The sequence below is a fragment of the Vicugna pacos genome, chromosome 13 (genome assembly GCF_048564905.1).
Source record: "Vicugna pacos chromosome 13, VicPac4, whole genome shotgun sequence".
NCBI classification, from domain to species: domain Eukaryota; kingdom Metazoa; phylum Chordata; class Mammalia; order Artiodactyla; family Camelidae; genus Vicugna; species Vicugna pacos.
Window position 1 is genome coordinate 46,060,149 of NC_132999.1, and position 24,663 is coordinate 46,084,811.

General features: G+C 53.9%; 1 protein-coding gene across 1 annotated transcript; it reads left to right on the forward strand.

The window, feature by feature from the left end:
- Positions 1-24,663, forward strand: LAPTM5 (lysosomal protein transmembrane 5). The gene is made up of 8 exons (XM_006196892.4): positions 1-173; positions 15,109-15,202; positions 15,902-15,978; positions 17,521-17,655; positions 18,340-18,462; positions 19,643-19,738; positions 21,830-21,922; positions 23,236-24,663. Exons 1-8 carry the CDS (start codon positions 87-89, stop codon positions 23,323-23,325), a joined length of 795 nt encoding a protein of 264 aa, XP_006196954.1. The 5' UTR covers positions 1-86; the 3' UTR covers positions 23,326-24,663.

The following is a 24,663-nucleotide window of genomic DNA, read 5'->3' on the forward strand; positions in this document are numbered from 1 at the left end:
GGCAGCCGGCAGCTTCCCCTTTTCTGCCCTGCTCCAGGCGCCTGGCTCCTTCCCTGTCAGAGCCTCGGAGGAGGGGAGGCAGCACCATGGCCCCCCGCACAGCTGCCGTCCGCCAGACCTGCTGCTGCTTCAATGTCCGCATCGCCACCACTGCCCTGGCCATCTACCATGTGGTGAGTGTGCGGGTGGGCCTGGGGACGTTGTGTGTGTGTGTGTGTGTGTGTACGCGTCTGAGTGTGACCGAGGGCCCTGATGTAATGAGCCCCCTCCAACGGGAGGACTGCTGCTCGCCACCATTTTGTGGGACCCTGGACAAAAGTCTCTTCCCTGCTCTGGGCCTCTGTTTTCCTTTCTGTCAAAAATGAGGAAGGAGACCCTTCAGTAGTGGCCGGAGTGGAGCATCGGCGGGGAGTAGAGGAGCTTGTTCTAAGTGAATGTAGCTCACATTCTTTCTGAGGCTCAGTTTCTGACTCTGTGAAACGGGACAGTTAGGAACCATGAGGTCATCTGTGTACGAGTGGAGCAGCGATGTGAAAGTGCTTTGGAAGCCAGGAATCTTGGGAGAGACATGGGCCGGGATGTTGCCAGGATGTGGGGTCAGGCTGCAGGCACGGCATCGACTCCTCCCTCGGGACCTGGGCCGCTGGAGGCGATGAGAAGCGGGACTCCCCCTTCTGTGCTTCCAGGGAGACGGAGGGGGCTGAGTCCTTCTCCCCACCAGAGAAAAGGCGATCTTGTGCGGATGAGCAGGGTGACTTGCCTGGCTCAGGCTGGGCCCAACAGTTCCCCTTTGGAGGCCAGTGTGCACAGCCGTTGCGGAGCCTTTGTCTCCTGTTAATTCAGAGTGATTCTGGGCGAGTTACAGCCTCCAGGGCTGGAGGCTCCCTCTCTGTCTTGGTGGCTGAAGATTGGGGTCTCTGTTCTGCCCTGTCCAGACCCATCCCCTTACCGACAGCCCCGAGCCACACCCAGCTCCCCCAGACCAGGACACCTTCCTCCCGGGGTGACTCAGGGCCTGTGGTTAACAATTCTTTTATGAGCCTGGAAGGGCTTCCTCAAAATTAGCCGAAATCTGGTCCGCTGTGGTGGGCTGCTGTAAACTGCTCAGACAAGGCTGCATCTGTTTCCTGTCCCAGGCAGAGCAGGCAGGGCTGCGGCCAGAGCCCAGCCTTTGGAGGGATAGTGCTATTCAATGGTCAGTGCACAGCCTCTGGATCCAGACTCTGGTGTGCAAATCCTGGCCTCATCACTTCCTGGCTGTGCAGCCTTGGGCCACTTACTTAACCTCTCTGAATGTCAACTTCTTCATCTAAAAATGGGCATGAGAATAATAATACCTCTCTGATAGAGCTGTTGTGAGACTCAAAGGAGTAAATATCTACAAGGCACGTAGCAGTGCCCGACAGGTCGTTGAGTTTATTATCAGTAACACCTCAGGCACGGAGGCTGCTGCCGACACATCTGTAGTCAAGCTGACAGGACCCCGGTTTTGGGTGGAGCTCAGAGGTTGCTCTGCCTAGCTTCTGCGCACGCAAGAGTGATCCTGAGAGAAGTGGATGGCACCTTGCCTGTCCCCAGACCAAGTCCTTAGAGAATGGACAACTTTCTAGGAAGCACAGTGTGTAAGCAGGGGTGTTCTGGTGGGGAGCAGACCCCTGGGTCCCTACCCCGGCTCTGCACTAACTGGCTATGCGACCTTTGACAAGCTGCTCCCTTAGGCCTCATGTTTTCCTTTATAAGGTGACGGGCAAGGGGCTGTGGACTGGCTCCGAGGTCTCCCATGCCTCCAGGGGACAGCCAGCTTGTGCTACTGAGTATGGTGGGGCAAGTGGGCCTGTGGTGACCGGGGAGCCCGCACCAGGTCTATTCTGGTGGCCGCTCTCTGTTTCCGCTGATTGTTGCGGTGGAGGAATGTGGGCCCCAGCAGCAGCAGCTCCTCTGACATTTGGAGAAACAGGAAACTCTGGCTTTTATGTCACCGTTTCTGCTGTTTCCATGTTAGTGACTGATTCGAGGTAAAAAAGAAATCCCTGGGCAGACCAAGTCAAATCCATTTGCAAGCTGCTGGGCCCGGAGGCTCCTCGGCAAATCCCGGACTTTGTGACTCAGGGTTTCTCCTTGATCGTGCTGTCTGGGGTCTTCACTTGTATATGGATAAGTGCCATTAGTTCCTGTCCACAGAGCTGGAGGATGTGTGGGCAGGTGATCGGGGCAGGCTTCTTGGAGGAGGTGCTGCTAGTAGAGGTGTAGAGTTTGGTTGCAGGGAGTAAAGTTGGGGGAGGAGCAGGTGTGGATGCTGAGGACAGTGGCTGGTACAGGGTACCCTACACAGACCAACGTGGAGTCTTTAGGTTGGGGAGCAGGGGGTAGGAGGGGCTTGGAGTGACAAGTTAGAGTCTGGACCTTCACTATAGGGCACTAGTGATATTTGGGGCTGGAGAATTCTTTGTTGTGGGGACTGTAGAGGACATTGTAGGACATTTAGCAGTATCCTTGGCCTTTATCCGCAAGACGCCAATAGCATCCCTTCAGCTGTGATAACCAAAAACATCTCCAGACATTGCAAATGTCTCCTGGGAGCAAAATCGCTCCCAGTTGAGAACCACTATCTTCAGCATGAGTCGTGGGAAGCCGTGGGATGTTCTAGACCAGAAGGATTGAGAACAGAAGAGAAGTTTGAAAGCTGTACTGCTGGCCTGGGCAGTCATCCCTGGGCTGGGGTCCTTGGTTGATTCCAGCGGGCCATCATCCTCCTGCCCCTGCTGTGAGAGGCCTCTGCTCCTTCCCAGAAAGGGCAGAGACTGGGGGCTTTTTCTGTGGTCTGGCGGTCGTGTGGCAGGTGTGTGGTCAGGGCCTCGAACATCTGGATGGAAAAAGAGAAGTTGCCATCCAGATGTGTTGATCACCCAGATTGGTCGTCATCTGGAGCCAGTCATGGGCGACGGCCCTGCACACGGAGAGCTATTTGTGGACTGAGCCCCTGTGGGGAGGGTTAAATCCGGCCCTGGGCACCATGAGACAGGGCCACAGTCTATTGAGTAATCTGGGCATTATTACTGGAGGACCTTCACGTCCAACGGCTGGAGGACCGTCCTCAAGATTTCGCTGGGTTTGTGTTGAGGATTCCCTGGGTCACGAATGATTGCGGACCTGAACTTGCACACTTAGGGTAGTCAGAGGACTTTCTTAAATCGGGCTCTTTGGTCTTGGCTTGTCTGGCAGCATAGAGCACGCCTGTTCTAAGTTAATGGCAGAAGATGGGGACCCTAGAAGAGCCTTTTGCCCAGAAATATCTCCCTCCTGGACCTCTCCTCTCCAAGGTGCCTGGAATTCCATTAGAAATGCATTGTCCGATAAAAAGCTTACATCCACGGTGATTTCAGCGCTGTAGCAACAGGAGACACCACAACAAGGCCAGGAGGAAATGAGGCTCATGCTGGTCGCGACCTTGTTTCTGGGTTATGGGTTATAGGATAGTGAATTTTTTCTACTTTTCTGTATTCTCCATATTTGGTAGAATAAGCATGTACTATTTTTAAAAAAATTAATTAATTAATTAATTTTTTGCAGAGGAGGTAGTTAGGCTTATTTATTTATTTTAGTGGCGGTGCTGGGGATTGGACCCAGAACCGCAGGCAGGCTAGGCACGCACTCTACCACTGAGCTCTGCCCTCCCTCCAAGCATGTACTACTTTTTAAAATAAACTTCTCATTTTAGAACGGTTTTGAATTTACAGAAAAATTGTAAACATAGTGCAGAATTCCCGTATGCCCCACTACTGGGTTCCCCGACTGTTAACATCTTCCATTAACGTAGTGCATTTGTCACTATTGATGATACACTGTTATTAACTCAAGTCTGTACTTTGTTCAGATTTCCTCAGCTTTTTCCAAGCATCCTTCGTCTGTTCCAGGATCCCATTCAGGATTCCACATTACATTTAGTCGTCAAACCTCCTGAGTTTTCTTTTGGCTGTGATGGTTTTTCACATTTTCCTTGTACTTGATGATCTTGACAGTGTTGGAGTCCTAGGCATGCATTTTGTCAAATATCCATCAAACGGGACTTGACTGGTGGTTTTCTCACGGTTAGACTTGGGCAATGTGCCTGGGGAGGAAGGCGGCACAGGTAATGTGCCCTTCTCAGCGGAACCCACCAAGGGTATGTGCTTCTGGCTTATCTTGTCACTGTTGCTGTTGACCTTGCTTGCCTGGCTGAGGTCGTGCACGTCAGGTTTCTCCATTGTCGTTACTGTTTCTCGCCCCCTGTCCATATTGTCCTTTTTGGAAGAAAGTCACCACGCGCAGCCGGCCCCTAAGGAGCTCTGCTCCCCCACTTAAGGGCAGAGTAGCTACATAACATTTGGAACATTTGGAATTCCTCCTGGGAGATTTGTCTACGCTCCTCATTTCTTGTACAAATAAATGGTTTATTTATTTGTATCTGCAGGGACTCGTGGAAATTTATTTTATCCTTTGCGTTATAATCCAATGCTATTTATTTGGGTGCTTGTGTCCTAATTATTAAATTGGAAAATAAAAAGTAAAGCGACTTCTGTTATTTAAAGGAGTTTCTCTCAGATGCAGATTTGTTCTCAAATATGTCTTTTCAAAAAATTTATTTATTTTTAAAACTGAAGTACAGTCAGTTACAATGTGTCAATTTCTGGTGTACAGCACAATGTCCCAGTCACGCATATATATACATACATTTGTCAAACATGTCTTTCTTTTCTGCGCAGGGCCCCGGGCCAGCGTGTGGGCCTGACTCATTCATGGCCTCTGCCCTCTAGGGGTTCCAACCTGCCAGGGGCAAACTGTGGTAATGGCGTTGATGGATAACAGTGTGAGGGCACAGACGAGGAGCCTTAGCCCAGTCCTTGGTGGAGACTGGGATTCAGGAAAGGCTTCTGGGGGAAGGCCTGAGTACTGAGGATGAACAGGACTTTGCTTGGGAATGTTGGGGAACAAAGGACATGCTAGGTGGTGGCTGTGCACCAGCAAAGGCCTGGAGGTAGAAGAGGCCAGGTGATGCTTTGGAAACACTGAGAAGTTTACAGAACTGGAGACAAGGGAGGGAAGGTCAGCAGGTGTGATGGGGGAGGCTGGAGAGGTCAGCAGGGGTAAGACTGGACCAAGTCCCTGGCTTCTTTCAGGTGACATGGCTAAAAGGATGGATCTCTGCTTGGCCCAATTCTCTCATTTTACAGACGAGTAAACAAAGGTCCAGGAGGGTCCCTGACTTGCTCCAGGTCACACAGGACACAGGGGAGGGGCTTGCTCTAGGCCTCTGCTACTGGCACACAGGTGTGTGGAATGAGCCAGTGAGTGAACGAATGAATTCTTTTCCTGGTGCCATGGTCCTGGGGTGGCCTGTCTGTCTGAGAGGCCCCTTCCCTCATCCAGTCTTCATTTCTTTATGGCTTAGCTCACAGGAAGCTTCCTCCTCCAGGAAGCCCTCCTGCTCTGTCCTCCTCTGCAATCTAGCGGCTTCTCTCTCTCTGCTCCTCTTTGGGATTGAAAAGACCCCAGGCCCTTCTCCATCACTCACGGTGTAACTCTGAGTAGGCAGGTGCCTTTGCTGTGTGGGCCTCAGTTTCTTCATTTGTTAAATGGGGCCACTGGTCTCTGTCTCAAGGGTGGTTGTTCTGAGGCACTGATGTGGCCCCTCTAGAGAGGAGGGTTGGCAAGTGGATGCCTGGAGTGGGGCTGGGGGAGAGGAATACAGGGGCCACTCCTCTTTCGAAAGCTCATCTGTTTGGGGCCTAAAAATAGGCCCCAACTGTTAAGTTGTCTGTTACAACCTCTACCTTCATGCCCGATGACCCCATCTGGGGCAGAGGCCTTGCTCTGTGCCCTTTCTGGGTGGAGGGGAGGCCAGTTGGGGGAGGGTGGGAATCATAGCCCCTCCCTAGCACCATAGCCAAGGGGCCCTGGTGAGAACTGAGTCGTGCTCATCTCTGGAGTGTGCACCCCCTTTTATCTTATAAAATGTTGGAGCCCTCAAGGGGGCACTGGACCCCCTCGGCCAATGGGGGTCTGTATGCAGGGCATTCTGGGGGTAAAGTTGGTTCTTCCTGCTGCAGTAGGCCTGGTGGGCTGAATGAGGGTGGCCAGTCACCTGTGTGAGGTGGACCAGCACCGACCAGACGCCAGGCTGGGCCTCGTCCTCTCCCCACTTCCCGGTTCTCATGCCCAAGGGAAGGGAAGCAGGGGGTTTGGGGGAACGGGAGGTTGGTGGTGGTTCTAGCCATTGGGGGTTGCCTTGGTTGGAGGAGCCCCTGCTGTCAGAGGGCCAGAGCTGGGGGAGGCAACAGCCCAGGGGAGAGTCCTCCCTGGTGCAGGGGCTGGGCCCCTGCTCAGATGGGCCGCATGCCTGGAGGGCAGAGCCTGGGTGGGCCCAGAGCCCCTCAGGAAATGGGGCTTTTATTTTGAGCCCAAGGCAGTGGCCTGGAACCAGGACTTTGCTCTGAGCTCATTATGAGGCCTGCATTGGTCTCTCAGGGGACCCCACCTCACTGGGGGAAGTGGGGGGCACAGAACCCCTGATGAGGCAGGAAGCTGAGCAGGGAGCTGTGCAGAGCTGAGCAGGGCACTGGCTCCCTACCTTCCGGCCCTCAGCCTGCTGCAGGCCCAGGACTTGCTTGCCTCCCCATCCCCCAGCCTCAGTGTCTCCACCTTTCAACTGGGGGCCAATAACCACGACCTGCAGGATCAACGACCCAAAGGAAACCTCGTGGGAGAAGCACCTGGAACCTGGAGAATTTCACACAGATGGTAGCTACTGCTGGAACCCCCATTTGGCAGGAGAATAAACTGAGGCTCAGAGAGGCCAAGTGGCTTTGAAGCTTGTGCAATAAAGAACAGGAATCCCAGTGTCTAGCGTGGTGGCCCGGGCTCTGCCGCTGCTCCAGACCGTGTCAGGGGAGAGGCAGGCTTCTTGGCAGCGATGGGGTTGGGTTCAACTGTAATTTTTGAGGAGCCTTGTTCTTGGAAACAGAACCCACATGCAAAGATGCACTCTTGATTTTACCTGCAGAAATGGGGGGGGGGAGTGGAAATGATAGCCGAAGCTGCCTCATAAGGCTGAGGTGGGGACAGAATGACAGTGTGGGCTGATACTCCGAGGACCCGGCCTCTCCCAAGTGCTTGAACGATAGGAACCTGTTACATGTGGGAGCCTTTGCCCTGAAGGTAAATAGGGAATTGACATTTTATGGGGTTAGTTTGGAGGATGCAGGGTGCTTCTCCAGATACTCAGGAAATGGAGGATGATGGGGGCTTGGGCCAAGCCTGAAGGCTGACTCAGCCCTCAAATGGGTGCCCATAAAAGATGACCACCCCCCACCCCCAAGGTTGGCAGAGGCCAGTGGAATTCACTGGGCTGGAAATTTCACCCTTAGTGCCTGTTCCTTCACGGGAAGGCTTGCTATCCTGTCTTCTCTAATAGGGGCAGGTCTGGAAGGTCAGAGGGCAGAGGGCAGAGGGCAGGTGTTGCTGGGCTGTCACACACCAGGCACAGGCAGGGGAGGGGGCTCCGAGGATGACACACTGGCTTTCCTGGGCACTGGGCCAGAGCTAGCTGCTCCCTGCACAGTGCTCCCGTCTGGCACTTTCTACACTGCAGTGTGATGAACCGTGGCGAGTGCCATCTGGACCGTGTTCTCTGTGAGCTCCTGGTCTTTGCACAAGCTGTCCCTTCTACCTGGAGTGCTCTTTCTCCCATCCCTGTAAAACCACGTGTCTCCCCAGCATCATCTGCATCCCTCCACCGGCCCAGCCACCTGGCAGCTACCATTTCCTTGTGGCCTGCTGTGTGCCTGGCCCACGGTGAGCCTAAGCCATGGTTCCCCAAGAGAAGCTTCTTGCAGTTTTCTGAATGCATCTCACCCTTTTTTGCTTTCAGCCCTGCTGTTCCCTCTGCCTGGACCACCCTTCCCACTGCCCTTTGGAAGAAGTCTTCTTTAAGAATTACTGCCTCTCAGAAGCCTTCCTGGAGCTCCTCCTTCTGGGGCCCAAGCTCCCAGTGTTTTTTCCCTCCCATCCCAGGGTGGCTCCCACCCCCACCTGCTGGGGCCTTGGGGTTCATTTTGGAGGCTTCTCCAGGTTTGGCCTGGGCTGATTCATCTCTGTAATCTCCAGGGTCTGACACGGAGTGGGTGGCAGCCACTCTCAATTTTATTTTACTTTGTAAACCTTTTATTGATGTATAATTTATATAAGTAAATCTTGATGATCTTTTTCAAACTGAGCACCCGCATCACCTCCACCCAGATGGAGAAAGGGGCCAGGACCAGACCCCAGGGATCCCCGGTGCCCTCTCCTCATTGCTATGCTCCCTCCACTGACTTCTTCCAATCCACGAGGTTCTAGAACCACCCAGGGGCGTGCTCTCTCTTCCTCTCAGCATTGCGTTCATGAGCTTCCTTGGTGTGGCTGTGTGTATCCAGCTCACCTCCCCTTTGCTATGTAGTGTTTTGTTGCATGAGTGTATCACAATGTTTTTGCCTGTTCCACTGGGGAAGGACATTAGGGTTGTTTCCAGTGCGGGGCTGTTTCAAATGGGGACTGTGGGTTGGTGTCCACACACAAGCACTTCTGCTGGCCCCTCGATCTTTTTGAAGCATCATCTTCGGTAGCAGACACATGTCACCTCGTCTGCTCTGCGAGTGGTTGGGCCCTTCTCTGTTCTACAGATGAGGAAACTGAGGCTCAGAGCAATACAGTGGCTGGAGTGGTGGGGACAGTACGAGGGATGGGATGGGAGGGAGGCCAGCAGGGCTGCAGCCTTGGCTGAGAGGTGGGGCACAGGGGTGCGGTGAGGGGCAGCCCGGCCTGGGGCAGCAGCTGAACCGTGGCTCTGGGAGAGGGGAAGGTACGTCACGATGGTATCGGGGCCGTCTAGGGAGGTGGCTGGGGAGATAGTGCTGCAGGGCCGGGGAGCGGCCCCCACCCAGTTGCCCCCTGATAAGCTGTGACAGGAAGTGTCGGGTGGGGTGGGGGGAGGGGAGCTTCCTGCTGCCGCTGACGTCTTTTCCCTGGTCCTCCTGCTAGACAACCCCAAGGGGCCCCAGGGAAAACAGGGTGGGCTGTTGAAGTAGAGGGCTCTGAGCTTCAAGGAGTGGGTGATAATGGTGATGGATGACAATGATGATAATAATAACGTCTAAGTGTGCAGGAGCCTTAAGTCTGCAGGCTACGGGAGCCAGGGGATTCAGGGTCAGGGTGGAGCGGCCCCGGAAGGCAAGAGACGGCCTGAAAGGGCGTGCACTTTGGACCCATTTCCACTGTTGTAAAGGACATTATCACTGTTGGGAAGGGTTGAGGGCAAGCCCGGGCCTGACTCCTCATGCCCCGTCACACAGCGGCCCCCTACTCTCCTCAGATGTGAGCCTCAGGGACCTGTACAGAGGAGTCCATGGAGTTAACAGACAGGAAGGTGTCCATGCACCAGCTGGCACATAGTAGGTGCTCACTGAACGTTGGATCTCTGTAAATTTTACCCCCTGAAAGCTCAGAGGGTGGGTCTCTGCCTGCCTTCTTATGAGAGGGTAGGTCCTAAGCCCAGCAGGGGCTCCGAGAGGGTGGGCCCACCTTCTTGGACAGGGAACTGGTGTTTGAGCCCCACAGTCAGGGGATCTGGTGTCACCACAACCATCATGTCGTGCTGCCACCACTGCCATTGACATCAGCCGCGGCAGCATGGCTGTAGGGTCGTTGCAGTTAATCAATCACCACTTCCCAGTGTGCCCACTGGCCTTACCTCCATCACCACCCCCCGCCATAGCCACTGTCACTTCTATTGTCACTGCTTATATGATCCTAACTTACCACCAGGCCAAACCTAGGAACATGACAGCCAGTCCCCAGCTCCCAGCACTGTCGCCATGGTCAGTCCCACCTGCCCAACATCTCCTCTGTTCCATTCAGCCACGACTTTATTCAACAGTGCTCCCATCCCCCCACCGCCCCCCACCATCCCCGATTCTTCCTCTCCTCCTGCAACCGCTGCCTCCTATATTTCAGCTTGAGCTGTTGGTTGCTCCTCAGAGCCACCAGGAAAATAAGGAACTCTCCTGGCCTCCTGGCTGCTTCCCCCATTACTCAGCTTAGGGAAGTTGTATTTGTTGTCGAGAAAGCAGAGATCTGGCGGGGATGGAAATGGGAACTGAAACCAGGGAGAAGCAGAGGGAAGAGGTGAGAAAGGGGAGTGGAGAGCGGGGGTGGTAGTGGGGGGGGCCAAGCACAGCCGGGACTGATGCGGTCACGCGGCTTGAGCCTGGTGCGGTGTCTGGAGGACTGAGGCGGATTCGGGCCCTGAAGCAGGCTTGCTGCGTGGCCTTGGGCGAGTCACTGCCTCTCTCTGGGTTTCACTTCCCCACCCTGTGACATTCGCTGTCTCAGGGAAGAGGTATTGCTGCCCCAGAGTTTCCCTAGGTCTGTACTGCCAGTGTCTGGGCCGTGACTCACGATGTTCCCTCTTCCTGGAATGCCTCTCCCTCCTCTCTGCTGGAAAACGCTCACTTATCCTTCAAAGCCACCGTTAAGCTTTCCCATTTGTGACCCCTCCCTGAGCCTTCCAGACAGCAGTGACCACTCCCCAGTCAGGGACCCCGAGCCCTCTCAAGTCCCGTGTCGTGTCCCGGGGGACTGCGATACCTGCAGGCTGGGGTCGGTGGCTTTCCAAACAGGGCCAGGAGGCGTACTGTGCTCAGAGAGCATTTACTGGATGAGCAGATGAAGGAGCAAATGAACACCTGCCCAATGGTGCGCACGGACGGAGCGCTTGCCATATGCCTGGCTCTGGGCTAGCATGTCATTTGACTGGATAGCAACTCCACCAGGCAGGTCCAGTTGTCACCCCCATTTCTGAGATGTGGAGACTGGAGGATCAGAGAGGTTGGTGGCTTGCTCAAGGGCACAGAGTTGGGGTTGGGGCCAGGACCACTTGACTCCAGCACCCCAGCTCTTAACTGCATGGTCTCACCGTGCAGAATTAAAGAGCAGTGAGAAGACGCTATGATGGAGGATCAGGTGGGTGAGTGAATGGCGTCTGCCTGGGTGTTGTGGGAGGAGAGAAGCCCTGTTCCTGTCCCAGGAGGGCATGAGTCCCGGCCCAGGCAGACTCTCAGAGCTCAGGGAGAGGGCGGCTCTGTGTCCAGGTGGAAACCAGGGGGGTGAGGGGAAGGTGAGGGCCAGGCGGCCTGAAAAACTGGACTCTTGGGATTTCCTGGCCTCTCCCAGATTATGCTATAGGTAAGCCAGGTATTTTCTGGGAACTACTCTTGACTGGGGACTGGATGGAGCAGTGAGGGCCCTCTGAGGAGCAGGGTGTGGCTGCGGGGTGGGAGACTCTGGGCAGCCTAAGTGTGTCATGCCACGGTTTGCAGGAGTTCAGTCATCCCAGTGCATATAGGAGTGACTCTTCATTGACAGGAGGAGGGTAAACTGAGGCCAGGGAGGAGCCAGGACCTGGCCAGGTTTCTGCAGTGGTGAGGCAGTCGGGGAGGCCTCTTATGCCCCAGCTGCTGTCCCCTGACCTGTGGGCACCCAGGGAAGGGAATTGGCTGCTGGGGGAAGGTGGGCAGATAGTCTGTGAGACTAGGGGCTGGGCCCCAGAGCAACCACTCAGCCCTGGGTGGAGCCTAGACCCTGGGAGCACAGACAACAGGGTTCAAATCCCAGTTGGGCCATGTGACACAGGACATGCGAATTCTCCTCTTTGAGCCTCCATTCCTCACCTATAAAATGGTGAAAATGATTCCCATCTTGCAGGGTCCAAGTCTGTATGTAGAGGTCTGAGCACACAGTAGTTGCTCAATAAATGTCAATTCCTCTCCATCCCATCTCCTAGGGAGTGAGATTCTTATTTTTCTCCATGTCTCCCATTGAAGGCTAGGGGCCAGCAGAGGGTCTGAGTCAGGCTCTAAGGTCGTTCTGCTCTGTGACCTGGGGCTGGTTCCTGCCTCTGCGAGCTTCAGGGTTCTTATTGGTGAATGGGGACAGAATTATCCTTCACCACTGCAGGATGATGGAGAAGGTGCAGTGGGATAAAGGATGAGCCTGGTTTTAAACCCAGGTGGTTTTTACAAAAGTGGAGATGGTTCTAGTGTCTGCTGTTGCTTCTTGTACAAGCTGCAGGAGGTGGAGGAGACTGGGGAGGGAAGAGGAAGTGCGTGCCCCTCTGATTCTGCGGGGCACTCACGTGGAAGTTGGGGAGGGGAGTAGGCGCAGGCGGAGCCAGAAGGCTGGGAGATGCTGGGAGGACAGTGGAGCAGGAAAGAGAATCAGATCCAGGGCCCGTTGGTCTGGGTTTGAATCCTGGCCCTGCAGATGACCAGCTAGGAGGCCTTGAACAAGTTACTGGATCTGGAGGATCACTGGGATGGTGTGGGTGATGCACCTGGCATGGAGTCGGGCTGAACAAATGTCCTTCCCCTTCCCTCCCCTTCCAGAGTCATGGGATATTCAGGAGGGGTGATCGGAGAGGAGCAGTTGGGAAGCTGATGGCAGGATTGCAGGCATGGTGGCAGGGCTGTGAGGGGTGTTTGGGGCCAGAATTGAGGATTTGGGGAGTGGTCTGTGGATTAGCACTGATCTCCAAAGTGGGGTGATGCCCAAGGTGATCACTGGGGTCTCAGGATGACAATGTTAGAATTTCTAAAATTTTCAATCATGTTTTTATTAATCTCTGGATTTTTTTGCTTTGTATGTTCTATGATGTTCATGATAAACTAGGACATTAGCACATGTCTATAACTTAGAAATAAATAAACAAAGAGGAGTGGGTTTAGAGGTTTTTGTTGACAATGATGCATGATCAAAATAGCTGAGCTCCCTGGAGTGGGTGGCTAGCAGGGTTCTGACGTGTCTTGGGGTGTAGTGTGCATGGAAAGGCATCAGGACAACCCTGGGACACTGCGACTCCTGTCTCAACTTTGTCCCCAACTTGCTGTGTGTCTTTGGGAAAGCCACCTAACCTCTCTGAGCTTAGAAAACAAGCAGAAGGAGCTTATGCAATAAGTGGTCAGAGGTGCTTTCCAGCAACTGGAGGTTGGGATTGTCTGATTCTGAGCTTCGTTCCAGATCTCAGACAGCCCTGGACTCTCTGGATTTCAAAGCCTTGTGCTACGGCTGATAGGTACTCATGCCTTTCTAAGCTTGGATGCAACTCATCTGTATTCCGCTCGCACACTCCAGGGAGCCCAGAGCTCACCTTGCAAGGTGCCCTGTTCTATCCTGGACCGAACTGTCCTCTGCCTCCCTTTCTCTTTCCCTCATTACAGGAGAAACTGGGAGGAGAGGGGCTGGAGCTCCAGCATTTAGGGGATGAGGAAGCAGGTTTTCTCTCTCAGAGCCGTTTCCTGTGGTTACCAGCTGCAGCCCCCACCGCACCTACCTTCCGCTCTGAGCTGCCTCCCACCCTTTTTGGTTCACCCCGCCCCAGGTGGAGGGGGCCACTAGAGCAAGCGCACTGTCAGTCACCCTCGCACCCACCTCCCGGGATGGCTCCGCCACCCGCTGTAAGCTCACATTACCCAAAAGCAGACGATGCTTGCTGAACACCCACGTGCTTTGCAAATAGAGTGCAATTTATTCCTCTTAGATCACGTTTCCAGATGAGGGAACTCCGAGCGGTAATGTGACTTGCCCAAGGCCGCATAATGACCTGGATTCAAATCCATCTCTGCCTGACTCTGGAGCCCAGCTCCTCATCAGTCTTCTCTGCTGTCCCTTTCTGCCCCCTGAACAGGATGTAACATGGCAGGAAGACAAATTGAGACCTATGTCTGAGTTAAAAAAACCCACACAATCAGCAAGGGGGGAACAGATGGTGGATGTCTAGTTGCTTGTCAGCTGAGCATCAGTTACTAGTGCAGGGCTGCCTAGAAAGCCAATGTAAACTTAGGCAATATTAGTAGAGGTAGGGCAGCCACAACGAGGGAGGGGATAGTCTTGTTCTCAGTGTGGTGGTGCCTGGAGAAGTGAGTGTGTGTGGTGGGGGAAGGGCAGAAGGCTTGCTCTAGGGACGCGGACACACAGAAGACTGTGAGTTCCCCGTGGTTGGAAGCACTTAAGGAGAGGTTGCAAGACATAGAATTCCTACATTAGAAGATGGAGGACATGGGCAAGGTGACCTCTAAGGTCCTTTCAAGCTGCAGTTTTGTGGCTGGACTCCAGCTATTGCCAGGGCCAAAGCAGCAAAGCCCATTAGATCTGCCTTTTCTCTGTCATTCTTAGCACGGGTCCCCTTAGAGGGTGTGGTTTGTTCATTCGTCTGTACTTCCATCTACTCATTCATCAAATGGAACAGCTAGACCAGTGGATGAGAGAGACACAGTCCTTCCCTGCTTGGAACCTACAGTCCAGAGGGGATAATAAAATAATAATAGTCAACATAGATTGAATGATTATGATTTGTCAGGTACTTAAAGTGAATTATACCTTCTGGCCACACTACAACCCTAAGAGGCAGGTACTATCATTAGCTCCATTTTGCAGATGGGGGAATTGAGGGGCCTTCGGGGATGGGCTTGACCAGGGCACCCTGGGATTCACGGGTCAGATGCTCCCAGACTTGTGTTGATAATTCCAAGATGCTCAGATGCTGTGACTAAGATCCCATGATACACAGAGCTTGTCGTTATAAAAGCGGGCACAGAGGAGGGGGCCCAGTCACTGGCAGCAGCCCTCAGTCTCCCCCCCTGCCCCACTCCTCAAACCTGGCCTTCAAAAGTCACAGTTACCGCTTTACTGAGAACCAGGTGTGGTTCTAAGTGCTCTCCTGGGATGTTCTCTTGTACCCCTCACATTAATCTCTTTAGGTAGCTATCCGTGTTAGCCTCATTTTACAGATGGGGAAACTGAGGCACAGAGAAGTCAAGTAACTTGCCCGAGCTCACACAGCAGGAAAGAGGAAGGAGGACTATGGACTTCAGCTGTCTATTTGTACAGGCCACACTTTATCCAGGATGCTCCACTGACCCGGCTTCCATCTCCTCTAGGACCCGTCCTCACAGGCCCCTGGAGTGCTTGCCGTTGGGGTGGGAGGGGCTGGCGGTGGAGCTGGGCAGGCCCTGGCTGACCAGTGCTCTCTTCTGCCCCCAGATCATGAGTATACTGCTGTTCATTGAGCACTCAGTGGAAGTGGCCCACGGCAAGGCCTCCTGCAAGTTCTCGAAGACGGTCTACCTCCGGATCGGTAGGTCCAGGGGATGCCGAGGTGGGGGAGGGGGAGGGGCGCTGGCCAGCTGGCCACAGGCTGGAGTTGACGCCCTGTCACTTGTCCTTTTTGAGCTTCAGATCTTTCATCTGCAAAGGGAGCTATTCCCCCTGTTGCCACCAAAGTCTCCAGGTGTGAGAGCAGATAGGATGGCACTTGGCAAACCTGACCAGCTTAGAAAGGTGACAGCAGGGCTGGCCTGCTTACCCCTGTCAACAGCTGCCGTCAGAATAAAATCGAAGCTCCTCACCGTGGGCTCCAGCCCCTGCTGACTTCCGGGCCACCCCTCACAACTCCCTCCACCCTCCCCCTCTCTCCCCTGCTTCAGCTGCACAGACCATGCCAAGCTCGGCCCTGTCCTGGGCCCCCTGCCTGGACTCCTGGTCACTTGGCTCACAGGCCACCTCCTCAGAGACCTTCCCCGACCTCACCCTGGCTACGTTAGACCCCAGGCTGCCCTCCCGTCCTGCGGTTACACCGTCCTGGGTTACCTGAAATGTTGTTTGCTGCCTTGGTCGCCTCTCAAGACAGAGGACTGCAGGAGGACGGGGCCTGGGCTTTCTCGTTCCCTGCTGTAGCTCCCACACTGGTGGTTCCCGAAGTGTGGTCCTCGGAACCCTGGGCGGGGTTCCCAGGGGAGGCACTTCCAGGCTGCTCACTGCTCTCCTTGCCCTTCAGCCGAACTGATCTCCAGTTTCCTGCTCATCGTCATGCTCTTCTTCATCAGCCTGAGCCTGCTGATGGGCGTGATCAAGGTGAGCGCCTGGCGGGGGTAGGGAAGGGGAGTCAGGACCCGGGGGCTGGCGGGGAGCTCTAGCCGTCCTCCTGCACCACTCTCCCCGCCACCCCGTTCACACCCACTACGTGGGCAGCACTGGATGCTGAGAGGTGGGAGGTGCCCCCTAGAGATCTTTACAGTCATTCCTTGGGCTAGAGTCCTCCGTTCCCGGATAAAATACACCCTCCGTGGGCCGGGGTGGGCACAGATGGCTGTGGCTGCCACAGATGACAGACACTTGGGCTGAACTAGCTGGTGACCCACATCCTTTTGAACTGCAAATGGCAAGAGGGAATTTTGGTAGAGAAAAAAGGAAGGGTCATTAGGAGTTGTGGGGAGACAGGAGAAAGCAGTGGGTTTTGTCATCAGTGAGAGCCGAAGCAGAGGTGAGGTGCCGCCGCGTCCTGCTTAGTTCCATCCAGTAGCGGATGAGAGAGAGAGAGAGAGACAGAGACGGGCTGTGGTTCAACTTCCTGCAAAGAGGAAGCCATCTGGCCCTCGGTCCCCAGGGGGTCAGGAAGCACGGACCCGACACAGCGCCACGGAAGCAGGCCCCAGAAATAGAGTCCTTCCTGGGCAGAGAGAGGGTGGCCTGGCACTCCCAGGGCCAGCAGGGCAGGCAGTGATTTGGTGCTTGTTTGGAACGTCTCCACCTTGCCCGAAATGCCGCCGTTCACTCCCTAGCTCACGCCACTGTCTCGGGAGAGTGGGATCACCGTGGTTCCTGGCTGTTCCCGGGTGCCATGCCGAATAGCAAATGGTCCAGCTAGGAAGATGGGTCAGGTCATCCCTGACAGCTCTGAGATTCAGTCTGGGCTATTTTGGCTGCCTCCTGAATGATTTTAGATAACCACATGAGAAACCACAAAACCACCCTTTCTGTGATTTTGTCCCCAACTGTGGGTTCCTACACATTAATAATACTGGTCACAGTGGTCACTTGGTTTCACTTGAAGGAGAGGGATTTCAGCCTCTGCCTCCCAGGGACTCTCTCTGTCACTGAACATCCCTGGGTGTGGCCTACACAGAGGCAGGACTCATTTTTAAAGTGGCACAAGTGTTTCCCACCTCCGGGCCTTGGCTCATGCTGGCCCTTCTGCCTCCAATACCCTCCCCTTTCCCTCCTGCTTCTCTCCAGCTCTAGCCCGGGTGCCCCCATTTCTAGGAAGTCTTCCCTGATCCCTTCTCATCTGTAGAATGGACACAAAGTCCTTCCTCATTGGGTTCTTGAGAGTGAGTTGAATCAGACCCTGGTCCAGGAGCCCCCAGAGCACTTATCTCTGTAGACAGGGACGGTTCACCCTTAGGGCCTGGTTCTTACCTTCTCCCCCACCCTGGAACTCACTCAGAGGAAAGCATGTGGATCCCTGCAGGGTGACCTCAGCCAAGCTGGGCAGATGATTTATGAGAGCACTGGGTTCCCTAGGAGGGATGGTGCCAGCCAGGGGCGCGTGAGGTCATCAGTCTGCACAGGACAGGTGTACAAGGAACCCCTGACCATACTGGGCTTGCTTTTCAGAACCGAGAAAAGTATCTGCTGCCCTTCCTGTCCCTGCAAATCATGGACTTCCTCCTGTGCCTGCTCACCCTGCTGGGCTCCTACATCGAGCTCCCTGCCTACCTCAAGTTTGCCTCCCGGAGCACCAGGCGGGCGGTGAGTACCTGGCCCCATCCCACAACCGGCCAGTGGGGTAGGTGGTGGGGCTCAGGTTGGTGAGGGCGGGAGCCCCCAGAGCCCCCTTCTAGTTGGCGAGCTTGCACAAGTCCCTGAGCCCCATGTACACCCTACGTTTCTTTCTATAAATGTGTCTGAGGTCACATCTCATCAATATGCCTTTATGAGCATTAAATGAGGAACGTGTACACAGCGTGCTTAGCACGTGGTGAGCACTGAGCAAATGCCTCCCACGTGTGAATTTACACCATGGGAAAGGGCTCGTGTCCCATTTCCAGCCCCAGCCCCTGCTTTGTCCCTCCTTTATAACCAAGTTGAAGAAAGGAAGGTAAAAATGGCTAAAGCCTGTGACTGCATCTGCAGTGGGAGTGCCCACGAGGCTGGTGCCCATCACTGGCACAGCCGCCCCAGAGCTGCTTTCCCCGACTGTGGTCCTTGAAGAGATCAAGGAACTGTATCACGGCAGGCCCCTGTGCTGGGAGTCAGGGGACCCTGATAATAGCCTGGTGTGAATGTCTGAGAAATGGGCATCCATTTCTTTCTGGGTACCATGGACCAGAGATTGGCTGACAGTCTCTCAGTTTGGGGGCCCATTGTGTGCCCCACAATACCAGGGGCCTCTGGGTTGGGGCTGACCAGTTGGTCTGTCTTCTTCTGCCAAAGAGCCCCTCCAAGCTCCCACTGATGACCCTGCAGCTGCTGGACTTCTGCCTGAGCATCCTGACCCTCTGTAGCTCCTACATGGAAGTGCCCACCTATCTCAACTTCAAGTCCATGAACCACATGGTAAGTCCGGGCCAAGGGTCCACTCCCGTCACCTGGCTGTGTGGCCTTGAACAAGTTGCTTCCCCTCTCTGTGCCTCAGTGCTTAGGCTGAGTTCCCTAGAAGTGGAGCTGGGAGGAGGATTCTTGTTTGAGTGATTTACTGAGGAAGAGGTCTCAGAAAGAAACTTGAAGGGAGGGAGGGAAGCAGGTCAGACAAAGGGAAGAAGCCAGGCAGACATGTGACTTTAGGAATAGCCCTGCCAGATTCCAGTGTGAGCGTGAATTGCTCTGCAGAAATAGTATTCATTTTTTATTGCTGTCTGACAACTGATCCCCAAACAATCACTTAAAACAAGAAAAAATTATTATCTTACACAGTTTCTGAGGATTGGGAATTGGGAAGCAGCTTAACTGGGTTGGCCAGACTCAGGGCCTCTCATGAGGTCACACCGAGATGGGGACAGGGCCTGGGACGCTGAGGGCTTGGTTAGGTCTGAAGGAGTCACTCCCTGGCGCGGTGGTGGGCCCTTCACCTCAGCTCCCCACCACGTGCGCCTTTGATAAGGCTGCTTGAGTGTCCTCCTGTCGTGGCTGCTGGCTATCCCCGAGTGAGCATCCGAGACAGACCACGGAGGAAACAGCCACGTGCTCTCGGAGGTCACACTATTGTTCGTGAGAAGGGAGCCTCTAAGTCTGGCCCATGCTTGAGGGAGGGGACATGAACTCTGTGTTTTGAAGGGGGGAGTGTCAAAGGATGTGCGCGCATATCTGCAAATGCCACAGAGTTGTCCCACTGGAGCAGGAACCTTCCACCAACCAGTCCTGCTTGTGAGCGGCCCCCAGGGGAGGGGGTGCACCTCCCTGGTATTTCAGCATGAGGCGGTTCCATCAGCCAAGGCTGTCCTCCAGAGAAGGGTATGCTGTGGCTCACCGCCAGCGGGGGAACGTGGGCACCGGCCAGGTAAAGGCCCTCTGGTCGGGTATCAGCTGCATCTGCCTCCCTTGTTTTGCTCACCTGTCAGGTGGCGCTGATGGTGGGTAGGCAGCATGTAGCTCCCCTCGTGGGAATCAGCCAAGATAATGGCTGTTCCACCCAGCGTTCCTGTGTGTGAAGGGCCGGCTTTTATTCATCAATGTAGGAGCACTGTTAAAGAGTCCCTTATGGCCAGAGGCACTGACGTGGCCTCCAAATCTGTTGCAGAATTACCTCCCCAGCCAGGAGGGCATGGCTCATAACCAGTTCATCAAGATGATGATCATCTTCTCCGTCGCCTTCATCACTGTCCTCGTCCTAAAGGTGAGTGGCCCCTGGCTCCGGGAGCGGCGGTGAGGCTGTGCTGTCCTGGGCCCGCCCAGGCCAGACTGTTAGGAGGCAGTGAAGCATGTCTTTTACTGCTGCCCTCCTTGCTTTTGGCTCCGTACTCCAGCTCTCCCCACACCAGCTCCTCTGATCCCACGTGGGGTCCTTGGCGCACCCGATTTAGAGGAAGGAGGTCTGCGAAGACCACCTGCGTTCAGGTGTTTGGGACTTAATAAGTAACCCAGAGAGACCCTGATCCGGGGGAAGGAGGAGCTATTCTGTCTGGAATTAGATCCAGAAGGATCTGGGTTTGAATCCTAGCTCTTCCTTCAGTAGCTGTGCGATTGGTTTCCAGGTCACTTCTCTCTGGGCCTTGGGGCTCATCTGTGAAAGAGACATCGGAAGTCTTGCTTTGCCCATGTCAAAAGTTTTACGTGATTCAGGCATCAAAATGTAGATGAGTCCTGAGGTCATATTACTAGAGTTTGGTGATGAGAAGGAGGGAGGAGATTGGTTTTATTCTTCTCTGGCGTAGTCAGGCCCGGAGGATAGAGTCCCGTTTCAGGTCCCAGTTCTTGGAGAGATGGTGACAGACTGAAGAGTGTTAATAGCTGCACAATGGGGGGGTGAGTAGGCAGGAAACCTCTGCCACCTGAAGGAGTCACAGAAAGGAGGGCAGTTCAGCCTGGGAAAGAAATGACTCAAGGAGGACACGATCACCCTCTCCAAAAACCCGAAGGGCTCTCTCCTGGGGCTTCTAGGGGCCACAACAGGGCCCTGTGGCCGGAAGCCGCAGAGAGGCTGATGTCGACTCGAGACAAGGAAGGGCTTTTAAAAGTGTTCTTCTCTGATTGTGAAAGTAACACATGATCACTGTAGACATTTTGAAACTACAGATGAGCAGAAGGAGGCCAATCAGCCCACTGTCCACCGCCACGCAGAGCGCAGCGGCTCTGAAATCTGGGTGCTCTTCTGCCCCGTCTTTTCATGTGGGTGGTGTAACCAGAGGTCACTGCCTCCTTGCACCTGAGGGCCTGAGCAGTCTCTGCCCTCACCTGATGCCAACCTGGGAATGGCTTTACTCCTTGTAATCTTCCCTCAAAGGACTCACCCAGCACAAGTGCACTGGGGATGCACGGTGAGAACTTCCCTGAAGGCTTGGGGGCACCAACGTGGGGGTTTACATCATTCACTCTGCTAGAGAAAAAGTGCCCAGAACCCACCATACAACTCTGTGCCCCCTGTCCCTCTCCTACTTTTTATCTTCATCGAGTGGGGGGTGGTTGTCTCTGTGCCCCCCATTCTGCCTGACTGGCCACCTTCCACCTACTTGCTTTTCCCTGGCCCTTTATACTTCATTCTCTAAAATGGATTGTATTTATTTCTGCTTCCTTTAAATCCCCATCATGATGCTCCATAAAGCGAGAGACCTTCCAGATGCCAGAACCCGCTCTCCTTTCTTAGGAGGCAGTTTGAGGGCAGAGGAACAATATTGGCTATTGTTCCTTGAACGCACCTTTGGGGGCATCACTTCACTGCCCTGGAAATCTCCCAATTCTGACGTCAGTTGCTAAGAGAAAGCAGCTGCTTATGTCATGTGACAGATATACACATCTGTGCATATAATTTTTCTCCATTTATAAACAGGATACTACTGCATACACTGGTAATTGGCTTTGAAAAAACACCTCATAAACAATTTTGAAGAAAATCTTTCCCACAGTCAGGTCTGTCTCAAGATGGGTGGGGCCCCCACAGGAGGTTGTGAGCTTCTGGTCCCCAGTGGGTGTGGAGAAGTAGGATCTGCAGGGCTATTGCCAGAGAGGCTGGAGGGTGGCCCGGAGCCTCCAAAAAGCCTCTTCCTGTGCTGAGTCTGTGGGGCAGTGAAATGGGAAAAACCTGGAATACCTGGGACTGGCAGGTGAGGCTTCTCCCACCAGAAGAGGGGTCTGAGCAGCAGCAGAGACAGAATGCTGCCTTCAGGGGTGAGTGAGGGCTCCCCAGGAAGTGCCCGGCATCTGCTGGGGCGTGCTGGGGCAGTGAGAAGGAGGCTCACCGGGCATGGCCTGACTTGGACCTTTTTTCCAGGTCTACATGTTCAAGTGTGTGTGGAAATGCTACAGATTCATAAGGTACATGAACTCAGCCGAGGGGAGGAGCGGCTCTAAGATGCTGTCGAAGGTGAGCCTTTTGGAGGAGGGGTGGTCAAGTCCCAGCTCTGCCACTCACTGTGTCATTTAGGGCAGGTCTCTCTCTCTCTCTCCCTTGCTCAACCTCAATTTCTCCACTTGTAACTTGAGGATTGGACCAGAAGAAATGTGAATATCTATTTCTACTCTGATTGTCTAGGATTCTATTCATTCATGCATGCATTGAATATTTTCTGCCTCTTACTCTTTCTTGGCCTCATATCCAACCCTGGGGGTGCAGAGAAAACAAAGATGCCACCCATCCTGAAGGAGAGTATAGTCAAGGGTGAACCCAGATGCAGAGATTTAATCACAACTCGGTGTGAAGCACACGGGGCAATGGGAGCACAGAAGAAGCCACTAGCCTCATCTGGGGTGTCAGGGAAGGCTTCCTGGAGGAGGTGACTCTTGACCAAGTCCTGGACTGTCAGTTGGTATAAGTTAGCTGGGAAAGGGGAAGGGGCTTTCCAGGCAGAGGGAGGAGGTGCACTTATAAGCAGCTAACTGGGGAAGTGATGGGAAAAGTGCAGCTGGTTTAAATTCCTGGAGGCTTACTTTCCTTATCTGTAGAATGGGGCTTGTATTAGTCAAGACTTTTTTGGGTTGCAAGTGTCAGAAACCTAATCAATCTCACTTATGTAAAAAAATGGAATTTATTAGCTTGTAGAACTTGAAAGTCCAATGTTAAGTATGGCTCAGGCCTGGCCGAGGCCTGACATCCAGATGTGATCTCATCCTCTCCATCTCTTGACTTGACTTTTCTCAGTGTTCGCTCCATTTTCAGACAGCCCTTTCCTCGTGGTGGCAAAATAGCTGCCAAAATCCCTAGGCTGATATCCCACCCTTTCAGCAACCCCTACAGGAAGAAAGGCATCCCAGGAGCATGTCTGATTGGGCCAACGTGGGTCACAAGCCTATCCCCAAACTAATTACAATTGTCGGGGGGATGAAATTCTACTCTGAGTAACCATGCCCCAGTCTCATATCCTCCCTGGGATCTGAGGGATAGGACCAGTTCTGAAAGCCCATGGACTGAGAACTGTTCTCCCAAGGAAAATGGTGTGTGGTTATCAAAACAAGGGGGCTTAATGCTGAACAGGCAAAGGCAAGTCTGTCCATTACAGGAGCAGACACTGCACCTGCCCTGTGCCTGCAATGCCTAATACAGAGTCAGCACCCAAGGCACACTCGTCATCATCACTGTCATCATTTTGCTAGAGGTGGGGGCTGGAGCCCCTTGACCCCAGGTTGGGATGGCGGTCCCATCTGATCAGTTCTCAGCCCTCATCTCTCTATCCCTCCCAGGTGGTCCTGCCGTCCTACGAGGAAGCCGTGTCTCTGCCATACAAGATTCCGGAGGGGGGCCTGGCACCACCTCCATACTCAGAGGTGTGACGCTCGCCAGGCCCCAGCCCTGGGGCTGGGAAGGGTGGAGCTGCCTCGCGATCTGCTTCCTCGCTTTGGTGGCCCCTGTGGCCTGGGTAAACCACCTGGCTGACTTCAGGACAATCTGCTTGTGTCCCCCTCGCTGGCCTGCTTTTCCTGTGGGGCCTGGGAGATGCTCACAATTGGGTCAACCCCTTTAGGCTGAATGACTCCTTGGGTCTCTCAAAAATTCAGTCCAGTAGCACTCGGCTTCTTCTGATCGGCTCTGACGTGGGTTTAAATGATTGGTCATTCTGAAGTCAGTGAGCTTGGTTAAACAACTCTCAACCAGTTTTACCAAGTGGCTGGCAAGTCGAAAACACCCTTGTCGGTCCAGTGAAAGTAATTTGTACGGTCATTTGGTCAAACAACAACAGTCCATTGCGTTGGTTTGTAAATGGTTGTCAGTTCACACAGCAATTTAGTCAAGTAATCACCAATGTATTAGTCCTCCTCACCAAATACATAGGTCCAGTTTCTTCCAACAGCTTGTTCAAACAATTATTAATTCAGCCAGCCGTTAGCTAATTTAGAATGGTGATAACATTCAATAATAAAAAAAATCAAATTAGCCCCCAAACTGTTCAGTTCAATCTAATCCGATGACCGGCTGCCTGCTCTGGTCAGTTCAGTACTTCTGAGTCCTGAATAATTGTTAATTCAATGAAAATTCAGTCAGACAGTTGCCAAACTGTCATTCAAGGGCTTGTCCCAGGAAATCACAGTTGTCTCAGCCATCCAACAACCCTTTCAAACGTACAATAGTTTCGCTGAAGAGTTGTCACCCTCAACCAGTCACACGTGGCCAGTGTGGTCACAGAGCAGTGGGTTCTGGAAATGGGTCGCCTCCACCGCGGTCAACACTAGTACCAAGCGGTCAGCCCATCCCACGGGCAGGCCTGTCCATCGCCCATTCAGTTGTAGGCGACTCTGTTCTCCCAGCTGCTTGTGGTCAAGCAGAAATTCAGCCCTGAAACCAGGCAAATCCATTTGTTGGACTAAATCCACAGGTTAGTTCAGTCAAAACAGGCAAACCCTTTGTGGGCACAGACCTGGCCCCAGGGACTCGTGCTGGTGGTGGCCGTAGGGAAGGTTTTGGTCCCCGCACGCTTTCGCCTGCTTCCCTGGGAGCCGGGGTTCCTGAGGGGGTGGACCCAAGGGCGGAGAGAGGGGCACGGAGGCAGGTTCTCTGGGGCCTGTGAGGGGGTACAGAGGGAGAGGGCTGTGCCAGGGGGTCCCCACCAACACCCCTTGTGTCATTGCTTTGTGTGATGGGGAAGAAGTTTCAATAAAGCAGCACCTCGCTTC